The sequence below is a fragment of the Ambystoma mexicanum genome, chromosome 4q, assembly GCF_040938575.1.
Source record: "Ambystoma mexicanum isolate Mex_15411 chromosome 4q, UKY_AmexF1_1, whole genome shotgun sequence".
Taxonomy (NCBI): domain Eukaryota; kingdom Metazoa; phylum Chordata; class Amphibia; order Caudata; family Ambystomatidae; genus Ambystoma; species Ambystoma mexicanum.
Genome location: NC_090928.1, coordinates 655,861,540 through 655,873,652, shown reverse-complemented (window position 1 = coordinate 655,873,652; position 12,113 = coordinate 655,861,540). Strand labels below are relative to the sequence as shown.

Genomic DNA, 12,113 nt, shown 5'->3' with positions numbered 1-12,113 from the left:
AGTCGTTGGGCGCTGCAGTTCGACAAACTCTGCCTTTTTGTCCTAGGAGACAGCAATGGAGGGGAGGTTCCTTTCATTATTACTCATCCTTTGGTAAAGCGAGAGGAGCTGCCAGTCAAAGGGGCCACAGTAGGAGTGCCAGAGGTGGAAAACAAGGTACTTAAGGTGCCAAGGCTGCTCAGGCAGTTGCCTCTTTGCCCTCAGGCAACGCCGCAGCCGCTTCAGCTCAGTCATGAGGCCATGTCCCATGCTTCGCCCGTTGGGGGGAAGGCTGGCGCAGCATCTTGTAGAGTGGCGTGCCATTACTTCAGATGTGTGGGTTCTGGAGATCATAGCCCACGGCTACTGTCTTCCTTTCCGGCAGAGGCCTCGCGACAATCCACCAGGGAATCTCTCTTTGAAGAGTCTGGATCCACTCCTTGCGCAGGAAATTCAATCCCTGCAAGAGAAAGGCGCCATAGAACTGGTGCCTGTAGCGAAGAGGAACAAGGGATGGTATTCCCCTTATTTTTTGATTTCCAAGAAAGACGGAGAGATTGAGACCCATCATGGACTTGCGCGGTTTGAACAAACTCCTCAGGAAGGACAAGTTCAAGATGGTTATTCTCTCTCTCAAGTCCTCCAGGCCCTTCAACTTCAGGACTGGTTGGTGTGTCTCGACCTCAAGGACGCTTATTTTCATGTGCCGATCCATCCAAAGCACAAGAAGTACCTGAGGTACGCGGTTGGCGATTCGCACTTTCAGTTTCGGGTTCTGCCGTTTGATTTGACCTCCGCCCCGAGGGTCTTCACCAAGCTCATGCTAGTGGTGGCAGCGCATCTCAGGAAAGGGGGAATTTGAACCTTGTCCTCAAGTTTCTGATGGGTGCTCCGTTTGAGCCTTTGCGTTCTTGCCCTTTGAGACTGTTAACTCTTAAAACTGTATTTTTGGTTGCGGTCACTTCTGCTCGCAGAGTGAGTTACAGGCACTTTCAGTTAAGCCACCCTTCACTGTGTTTCATAAGGACAGGGTTGTCCTTAGAGTTCGTCCTTCCTTTCTTCCGAAGGTGGTGTCGGAATTTCATTACACCAGAAGGTTGTTCTTCTGGCATTTCATCCTCCTTCACATCCTGGTAAGGAAGAGGAGAGGCTCCATCGGCTCGATCCTAGGAGAGCTTTAAGCTTTTATATTTCACGCATGTCCCGGGTCAGAGTGGACGATCAACTCTTCATTGGTTACGCTGGTAAGCATTTGGGACAAGCTGTGACTAAGCAGACTTTGTCTTGCTGGATTATTCTGGCTATTTCTGAGTGTTACCGCTTGGTGGGTAAGGACCCACCGGTCGGCTTCCGGGCCCATTCTACCAGGGGTATGGCTGCCTCTACTGCCCTACAGAGGGGTGTTCCTATTCGTAACATCTGTGATGCAGCCGCCACCTGGGCTTGGGTCCATACTTTTGTACGTCACAACTCCCTCGATTCCATCTGTGGGCAGGATCCGGCCTTTGGCAAGGCGGTCCTTTGCTCTGTAATTTGATTGGGCATTCTAAATGTCTTTTGCTAAATTATTTTCCCACCTCCTTGCATTGGTACTGCTTTGGGAGTCTGTCATAGAGATGGAATACGTCGGCGGACCCAATCCCCTCGAAGAACAAGTTACTCTCTTACCTGGTAACATTCTTTCGATGGGATGGTCCGACGTATTCCATATCGCTCCCTCCCTGCCTCCCCCGCTACAGAATTTCTTATTCGATTGCAGCTTACGTTTCCGCAAGGCTTTGTGTGGTCAGACTGGAAGAAGACTGGTGCCACATGTTCTGGGGGGAAAAAACTGCAACTGAGGCTACGGGCGTCGTGCGTCCTACTTATAACATCCAGTGACGTCGGCCGTCAGAGGAGGTCCTCGAGGGCGGCGTATCGACGTCATCGACGCAGGACGCAGACGCCGAAAGATTTTCCGAAGCAGCACAGCTGTGGTGATAACTGTCATAGATATGGAATACGTCGTCAGACCATCCCATCAAATAAAGGTTACCAGGTAAGAGAGTAACTTGTTCTTCCAGACCGCTACCTTAGGTCTCAGTTCACGAAGATCAGATTCATCCTATACCCCACACTGGAGATTATTATAGCAAGAGACGGCAGGAGTTCAGAAACTGCACTGTGCAGGTTTTGCAGGAGACTGCGAGTTTTGGAAAATCTCTTCCACCTCTGCACCCAATGCCCAGCCCTAACTGAATTAAGAAGATGACATTTTGCAAAAATAGTGGAAAGTGCCCCTTCCCTTTCGGCAGAAGATTGGGAGAAAAGATTGCACTGAGCATTGCAGTAGTAAAATGTTTGCAAAAATGCTTGTGACACAGGAGTGCCTCATTTAGCAATACGGACTAGATGACAATACGTGACACTTTGACAAGATGTACAATCCCTTTAGGACAGATTTTATTTTGCTAAAAGTTTTTGTTTTAAATGAATGTAAGCAATAAAAAAAACTATTTTTTATACCTTCAAGCAACAACAGATTCAAAATTGGGACAAGCATTTTTCAAACATTCACAATTGTCCCTTCTGCTAACCCACCACCTTCATCAGGTGCTGCTTGCTCGTCTATCTAAAGTATGTGAATCTAAGCAGATTGATATGCTTCAGAAGACCAACATTATTTACCTAGTAATCCCCTTTCTGTGGTTTGTATCTGCAATCACATGTGCCCACCCATCCTCCCCTCTTGGTAGTGAAGGCACGTTGCTACAATACTATCATAACAAACGTGTACTTGGGGCAGACAAACAATCAGAGGTTGTTGACACATGATTAATCATGGGTATCTGTACACTTAGGATATGGATCATGTGACGGGAACACCCCTGTTAATACCCTGTTATTGATTATGAAAAGAACATTACAGATGTAATATTGTACTACAGGCACTATAGTGACTACGGTGACCTTTACCAAGCATGTGATCCTAATGAGATACAAACCACAGAAAGACGATTACTGGTTAAATAATTGTTTGTATGCATCCTACTTTAGGGGGCTTAGTTTGTCCGTAGGACACATTCATAGAACATAATAGCTGGTTATGTTGTGTGCTGTATACCACTTATTGCCAGTGTTCTAGACCTGGCTGCTTGCAATTTCTTGAAGGCCTACTAGAATGTGTACGATGATGGTAATAGTGGTCTAGTGAACTGAGGCAATGCTTTTCTCTGAGTTAATCTGCATAATCCAACTATGACTCTTTCTGAACCTGGGCTGACGTTGCCTTGTCCTGTTTAAGTATATTCATGTTTTTATCTGGGAGTTTGTGGCGTGCTACATGTCGCCTTCCAAGTGCTTCATAGCACTTGTCAGCCTTGTAAAAGTGATGTGACATTAAAATGAATACATATGAAAAGACATGATGTAATACCCTATGATATACCACAGCATATCTTAGCATGTAAATGAATGAGTGGTGGATGAAGGTGTGAGCAAATTAACAAATATAAACAAGCAAAGCTCACTTAAAACTGAAAAATGCCTTTTGGTTAGAAAATCGAAATTGGGAGCCTGATCAAAACAAGGTGGAACAGGTGCAGTGAGGATGAAAGTAGAAGTCCATCAGGAGGGTGTGGGTTGGATAGGAGGGGAGGAGGACCATTGCCCCCTGGATGAAAAAAGAGGCTATGTATTCAAAAGGCCAATTTCATGCTAACATTTCTGAAAGAATGCATTTGGGAACAAAACACAGGCCCTTCTTATGAGTTCAATGATGCAGTAAAATGGTGGCAGTAATTCCATCACCACACATTTTTCGGAAACCGGTTTACTGTCCCTTTTACCTCACCAGCGAAATCATAGCTTGACATTGAAGTGGGTGATCAGCCTGGTGATCTGGCGATTGAGGTTATTCCTCCACTATAAGGACCAACATCAGTGTCTTTGATGTGCAGAATTACATCTGGCACCAAATCTGCCAAAAATCCCTATGGAGTCCTACAGACTCCAAAATTTTTTTTTTAACACCACCATTCTGCCACCGTAATCCCATAGCAACGCCACTGGATTAAATGGCGAGAAAGGTTAACTATATTGGCGGTTAATCGTCTAACTTAATGTTAAACTCGTAATGAGGCCCATATATTTTAACATTGCATAACAGATATTGCTGCATTTTTAATGCTCTTTGAATTTATTTAATCTTTCCTGGAGTTAAATGCGCATTTTTTCTGTAGACATTGTTAAATCTGTGAAGCAATGTCATTAACTAATTGAACTACAGTATATGATTGAGGTCGCAATGACTGCTTTTAACATTTTAATTTCATACCATTACAATGGCGAGAGATCAAGACTCTGGAACCTCCTTACCTTCAACATCAGGCTCCCCCATTGCTTCTACAGTTAAGGAAAGAGCTCAAGACCTTCCTCTTCAATGAATACCTCCTCTCCCAACACCTAGGTCCACATATCCTCCACTCCTCCCTTTTTCTCTGCTTCCCTCACTGTGTTCTACCCCTTATGCTTGTAAAGTGCTCTGTTGCTCCCCAAAGCTAGTTCTTCGCTCAATAAAAACAATAGATCTTCATATGTACATGTTGTGCCAATTAAACGTAATGTCTAAAATTGTAGCAAATACAAAACATATATTTGAAATTTTTTTTTTTTTTCAATTTCCAAACAGATCACATTCCAGTTTATTGCAACATTTTCCACACTGGTGCCTTTAGTAGATTGTTCTTCGGTACTACAGGAGAGAGATGACCTCTCAGAGGTAAGATATATTTTATCATTCTACTCATGGCAGGATAAATGAGGACTTCTATGGATGCATGCCATGAATTGATTGGCTGATTGCCTTTTGGTCAGTGATTGCCAGTGTATTTTTTTTTTTAAAACTTTATTTAATTTGATTGACAGTACAACAGAGAACAACAAGCATAGTGAGAGCCATCAGCATCTTACAAAGAGAGTACATAGTCTGGCAACGTGGCCATGCAGGGCCATAATAGGAGTTTACAGGCATTGCATCAAGCAATGTAGGCACCCAGTGTATACACAGATAAATTAACCAGAATAACTGTCAGACGATTGCGGCCCGTCTATGTCATCATCGCTTTCATTGGTCAAGGAGAACAAATAGGATCGAAAGGGGGTCCAGTTTTTTCTGGGTCTATTCACTGTCAGCTGCATGGCAGACCAGCGCTCCTCCATGTCAGAGGCCCAAGTAACAGCCTGAAGCCATTGGTTGAAAGTGGGAGCACTAGGGCGCATCCAGAGTAACAAAACACAGCGGGTCGCAGGCAACATACATAATCCGGCCAGCCTCTTGAGGTCGCGGCCGATACGTGGGAACTCATGGAAGAGGTTAGTCAATGGGGATGGTGAAATGGTACAGCCAATTATTTGAGACACAGCATCACATATTTACTCCCAGAATGGGTACAGTTTTGGGTAGGACCAGAGCATGTGTATATAGTCAGCATTGTGTGTTCTGCATCTTGGGCACTCAGAAGGTCGATCCCCTGATATATGATGTAGACTAGCTGGGGTATAGTGGTATCTGTGGAGTATTTTTAATTGTATCAGTTTGAATTTAAAGTTAGGAGACTTCTTGTGTGCATGCGCACATAAATTCCCATTTTGTATCCGTTATTTCAAAACCTAAGTCAGTACTCCACAACCCCCTAAGCCTTTCCCATGGGTGGTCTGTCCTCCCCTGAAGAAGGCCATATAGCCTGGAGACACTCCTCCTCTTGGTGGTGCCCATCATGATCTCGGATAGTGAATCATCGGGGGGATCGAGGGTAATTCAGGCCACCTGCTCTTAAGAGTTTGATGCAAGCCCGCGTATTGAAGCCAACGGGATGGCCGCTTTCTCAGGGATTCAGGCAGGTCCAGCCATTCTGTAAAGGTTCTCATAGTGAAAACATCCCGTAAAGTATCAAAGCCCATCTCGGACCAGTGGTGAACCGTTGCGGTGTCCACTCTGGGAGATTCAGGAAGACAGTTCCACAGGGGAAAGTCACCATGTATTGGATGTGGGGTATCTATCCGTTTCCAAAGTCTGTGCCATGCTGTCATCGTGATCTCAGTGGGATCAATGGGGTCTAGTTTGAGACATAAAAAATGGAGAACCAAAGAGCGAACATCCAGATCACTGGCGGCTAGGCGCTCGAGTTTGACATGGTGGGGGGAGGGATCCGCTGGTTTCAAACCAAAAAGCAGCGAAATGGGTCTGTGCAGCGATCCAATATCGCTCAAAGTTCGGGGCACCAAACCCACCCAGCACAGCTAGAGTAGCCAACATGTCCATTTTCAGGAGAACAGCCCCAGAGCTCCACAAGCAGGCATTGATGGTCCGGGTCAGTGACTTGAAAAATTCAACACCAGGCCATAGCGGGACATTTTGGAATCTATATAGGAGTTGTGGTAGAACTATAATCTTGAGAATAGCCACCCTCCCGGCCAGTGTAATCCGTAATTTGGCACAATCTGCAGGCTTTCGGGTGAGAGAGGTAGTTTCCAAAGTTATAATCATATAATGGAGTCCAGTGTCGTGCCACCACTACCCCAAGATGTGATCTCTGATTGAGAACAGGCAAACCTGCGGAGATACTGAGGGATTGCAGTGGCATTGGTCAACAAGAATAGTATGGACTTAGTACAATTAACCTTAAAAATGGATAATTTGCCTAAAAGAATGTCATCTAATATTGGGGCCAGGTTTTCATCAGGAGAGCGGATGAAATGTAAGGCGTCATCCATATAGAGTGAACTGATTTCCGTATATCCCCAGAAAGTCCTATACCCCTGTGGGCATGCCGCTAAGGGTTCGATGGCCAATGCAAATACCAATGGCGAAAAGGGGCAACCCTGTCTGGTGCACCTAGCTATTTCAGATTGGGTGGAGCACCTATCTTCGGTGCAGACCCTGGCAACAGGAGAGGCATATAGAAGTTTTACCCACGATAGGAAGTGGGTGCCGAAAATTACTATTCTCCAATACCAACCACAAGAATGCATTTCTAATGTGGCTGCCACGTCCAGCATTTCTGGGTCGATTAGGGCTAAGAGCACCCCGGGATGAAACACGATTGATCAGGGTGGACAATAAGTGACATATATGGTGCTAACCGGAGGGCCAGCACCGCGGCAAATATTTTGACATCACAATTAATGAGTGAGAGGGGCCGATGGGAGCCGCACTGTGTGGGCTGTTAACCGGGTTTTAGTAACAGTGAGATAACCTCCTCCCGGAGAGAGAGAGGGGGGGTGGAGTGTAGCGACCACGCATGCCGCCTCCCACACAGCTGCCAACCGGGGCACCAAGCTGCCCTTGTAACATTTATAAAATTCAGTAGTGAGTACATCGGCGCCTGGCGCCCTTCCTGATGATAGTGCATTGATTGCCTTGGACAACGCCTCTGCTGACACTGGGCGGTCCTGAGCCTCCCTAGAATCTGCGGACAGAATCGAGGGCGGCAGACTGTCAAGGAAGGATTCGAAATCCGCCATAGGAGTGGTGTCAGTATTAGTGTAGAGCGATTCGTAGAAGGAGCGGAATTCATCATTGATTTCTTTAGATGAGAGGGCCAGGGTGCCATCCGCTCTTTCAATTACTGGGATTTGGGGTGCCCCTCTTTCTTGGCGGATCAGTCTGGCTAACAGACGGCCAGGGTGCTCCCCCTCCCCATACCTCCGGGCAGTCTGAGGATCATCCAGAAAGTTAAGTTCACGGTCGGCGTGTCCCCGGAAAGCATCTAGCCCTGTCCCTATGTCACCGAGTGTAGCGGCGGTCAGGGACGCAGTGTATTAGGTTTCGAGTACGGTAAGTAGGGATTCACTCTCCTCAATGGATTTCAGAATCGCTCTAGGATCCCCGCCTCCTTGGACAGTGCGACAACTCGAATGTAGACTTTAAAAGTCTCAGAGTGGCCTGAGATTCCATAGTGTTAGGGAGAATTCTCTCTTTAGGCTGAATTTCCTAACCCAGTGAGTCCCCCAGCAGCTTTGCTGTATTTCTGGAGTTTGTTTTTTCCTCCTGCCAAGAGTGAGACTCTTTTTCTCCCACTCTTGGACATGATTTATGGTATTCCTTTGACTGGTAATGTGTTTTATGGGCTATGGGGTTCTTTACTCCATAGGGTCTCATGTGTTTTTCCTATGTGTGTTACACAGCACCCTCCGTGCAGTAACACAGGGGTGTCATAGTGACACCCCATCATAGACTCCATACCCTGGGACTGACTACTGTCTCCCAGGGCATGTAAAGTCACCATTGGCTTAACTAGTCCCAAATTATTAACAGAAACCAGTACAAACCATCATATTGTGGACGTACTGGTCGGGGCAATTCGATTGCCCCGGGGTCTGTTAGTCGAGGGGGCACGTCCCCGTACCCCCTGATCGAGTTTTGGCTGGTGGCAGTGGAAACTACTTTTTATATTCGACCGCGAATATTTCCCTATGGGATTTTGTTTAAGGCTACCAACTTTAATTATTTAATTCTCATAGCCTCGAACATACTGCCGGTTTATTTAATAAATATTAATTCTCCGGTTGGTATTTTTTGCCAAGACTCGGTTCTAAAATGGCGTTTGTTCTCTTCTGTGACTCCAAACCAAGTCGAGCCCTTTGTTCCACTTTTTGGCGGGCTTCTCCACAGAAGCCTCCAAAAGTGGTGCCACTTTGTCTGGGTACCACAGGGGGTGTGGGAGGGGGTTTAGGCACCCTGGACTGAGTTACCTTGGTAACTCAAGTCGCACTCTTGTGTGATTGGCCCAAGTGGTGAGCCGGCCGGCTCACCACTTAGCATGTTTGAGTGACAGCTAGGCTGAGTGAATGGGGGTTTTCTGCATAAAAGCAGGGCTTTGGGGACTGGAACTTCAGAAGTAGCCACAGGACCTGAGAATCCGACGAGGGAGAAGCTGAGCCGACCTACCACGACGACACCACCGGTGGAGCCCTGCAGAACCGACTCACCACTTCCCGACGACAGAGAAGATCTCCCAGCTGGAGAGGCTTCTTCCCCTGACTGTTGGGCACAACCAGTTTACCTCTTTCTTCGCACCCCAGCCCGGTTTGTGGTTGAACTGCTCGTGCCAAGCACCCCGGCAGCCGGATAGCCACTCACCACTGAACCGCGAATCAACGGACCGCTCCTTGTACCTGAGAAACTCTGCGGCTGGTTTCTTCCCTGGCAGTGCAACAGACTCCTGTCTTCCTCCACGACGAGATCCTCTCTTCCCCCGGACGGAGCACCGACTTGCATCCGCTGCCAGGAACAACTGCCCCGCTGGAGCGTTCTCACCACTTTAAGGTACCATGTCCGCCAGGCCTCCCTTTCTAAAGATTGCAACAAGGTAATAATAACTCCTTAACCTTCTGGACTGGGCTGGCCGCCTTGACCCTCTAACTGGTCCCTTTATTTGATCCAACTTCTTTTTGAACCATTACAAGACTTTTGTGCACTGCAACCGTGTGACCTTGGACACATTTCGTTTCGATCCTCTTAAAGCGGATCCGGCCTACTGACTCACGGTTTTACTTTGCCTTCCCCTCCTGTTCTGTTCTTGTAAAAGTGTTGGGATCTGTTTCAAGTTGTTCTTTGCTTTTCTCTCCCTTTTTAAAAAACGAATTATTAGAATGCCATCTACGTTAAGTGCTCACCGCTGTCTGAAAATAAGTGGGGCTTTACTTCAGACTTGTCTAAAATTCTTTTAAGGGAGTGTATATCTTTTAGTGACCATGTTTTTTAATTGCTTACTATTGGTGCCTGTGTTTTTCTAGATGTGGTTTTAAATAAATAATTATATCTCTTTTACACCAAGCCCTGGTCAGTGTTTACTTGTTCTATTGTGTGCTCTTGACCTATTGCGAATACTCTGTATACTGCCTAACTCTTCTTGAGGGAAGTCTGACTGCTCAGCCACAGCTACCAAGTGAATCTGTGTGGTATAGACTGCTACCAAGTGGGTTTACTGCCAAACACCTGTAGTCCTAAATCTTTTGCAGTGGTCCCAGAGGGAACTGCACAGGTTTCTGCCTAACACACAGACCCGGTATTGAGCATAAAAACGTAGTCAATGCTGGCCCCTATTTCAGATTAGAAAACTGTGTCTAACAAGGCGTGCGGCTTCAGTCTCCACGAGCGTCTCCCCCCTATTGCTCTCGCCCCATTTCAACGTGGCGGTGACCGGGGAATGATCTTAAAAGGTTCTGGGCAGGATGGTAATTTGCACGATAGTTCTTATGAGTATATCGGAGACTAGCCAGAGTGCGAGTCGTGTATCGATGAGTAGAAAGAGGAAATACGGGAGCCGGGGTGTATCAGTCTCCATGCATCAACAACTCTCAGCTGAGATTGCACCTCGATAATGGTCTTAGCAGCCTTGGAGAGCTGGTGTCTTTGTGCCAGACCTGTCTAGGTTGGTTTCTACGATAGTATTGAAGTCACCGCCCCCAAAGTATGAAAATGAGGGGGAACCCAGCTAGCAGGGAGGAGAGATGGGAATAAAAATCGGGATCATCGATGTTAGGACCATAAACATTAAGTAGGACCACCTCCCGACCAAGAAGAGAACCAAACAGTAAAATATAGCGCCCCAGGGGGTCTGTGTGTGTGTTATCTTGTGGGTGAACTTGAGTGTCTTGTGGATTAGGATCACAACTCTGTGGCTTTGGGTGGAGTAGGTGGTATAGTAACGCTGGGGACCCCACGAACTGGCAAACCCATCACACCCCTTAGCCAATGCGTGGGTTTCTTGTCAAGAGGACTTTGATTTTGTGACGTTCAATATACAGTTGTCATTTACGCATTTTGACAGGGTTACCCAGCCCTCTAATGTTCCAGCTCATAAATACAATGCATTCATCTGCCATCAGGACGGTAGGCTCGTATCAATGGATGTATGACCCGGCGGGCACATGCTCAGTGGAACTCATACCCGACTAGAAAGAATTGTAATCTGGTGCACTCGACCTGGGAATAATTAGCAGCCTGTCTCCTCAATCGCCCGCAAGCAATTTTTTCAACATTTGACCCACACTCCCTCCCCCACCCCTTTCCCCAATTAGAAGAGTGACACCTCAATAGGACATCGAACCAAAACAACTACAATCGCAACTCTGCCTGCTGGGCTGTGCGTGAGCCAAGAACGGCTGTTACTCTGACACTAGGCAGCATAAAAACATAGTGTGATGCACAATTTAGAAATAAAACACAGAAGCCTAGTAAAGGCCATGGATGGGGCCATTTCGGGCCTCGAATCCTTCCAATAGGACTGGTTCATTGTAGAAAGGAAATCGTACAGGCAGTTCCAGTGTCGACCTCGAGGGTATCTATGGGAGGCTCTCATCGCGGAACAGACTCGAAGGACACACCAGAGCGATAGGATACTGTTGGACATGTGTTGCTTAAAGGAGAACTAGAAGGTACACCAGGTTAATGGGATAAAGCTGCTATTCAGGAAAGTAGTCCTCAATGAACTTGAAGGCCTTCTCCGTAATAGTGAAGAAGACCCTGTCTGCATGTTCAATCCTCAATTTTGCAGGGTATAACATGGAGTACTTGACACCTAGCTCTCGAAGACGTTTTTTGGCGGCTAGGAAGGTTTTTGCGTTCCCATTGGATAGCCACAGAGAAATCCAGATATATATGGATTCTGGCTGAGCCAAGAAGGAGTTTGCCTTTGGCTCTGGCTGCACGCAGCAGAGCATCTCTGTCGTGGTAGTTTAGCCCTCTGGCTATGATTGGGCAGAGGGGAGCACTGGGCTTGGTCTTTGCGGGCAGGGATTGGTGTGCCCGTTCAATCAGAAACTGTGGTGAGAGCTTCGGGGGAATCTGCAAAGAGAGAAGTATGCGCTCCACATAATCCTCCCTGGGGCTGTCAATTTTATCTTCAGGGTCGCCAATAATGCACAGGTTATTGCGTCTGGACCTAGACTCCTGGTCTTGGATTTGCCTGAGCAGCGAGGTTCCCTCCGATCTAAGTGTATTGATGTTGTCTTCTGCCAGGCCAACTCTGGACTCCACCTCCTTCACACAGGTATCAGTCTTCTCCTTCACACGAGTATCAGTCTTTCCATCCCGGATTTGATAGAGCGGATTGTCCCACTTGTCGTCCAGCTTTGTGTGAAGTGTAGTA

At 46.9% G+C, this 12,113-nt stretch overlaps 1 protein-coding gene across 3 annotated transcripts in view; it reads left to right on the top strand.

Annotated features, from left to right (window-relative positions):
* PSME4 (proteasome activator subunit 4) overlaps nucleotides 1-12,113 on the top strand; it is a 3,386,216-nt gene that overhangs the window by 902,877 nt on the left and 2,471,226 nt on the right. For all 3 annotated transcript variants that reach the window (XM_069608231.1, XM_069608232.1, XM_069608230.1), the window contains one exon: nucleotides 4,649-4,738. In XM_069608231.1, the coding sequence (XP_069464332.1) occupies nucleotides 4,649-4,738 (90 nt within the window). The remainder of the gene's footprint in view (nucleotides 1-4,648; nucleotides 4,739-12,113) is intronic.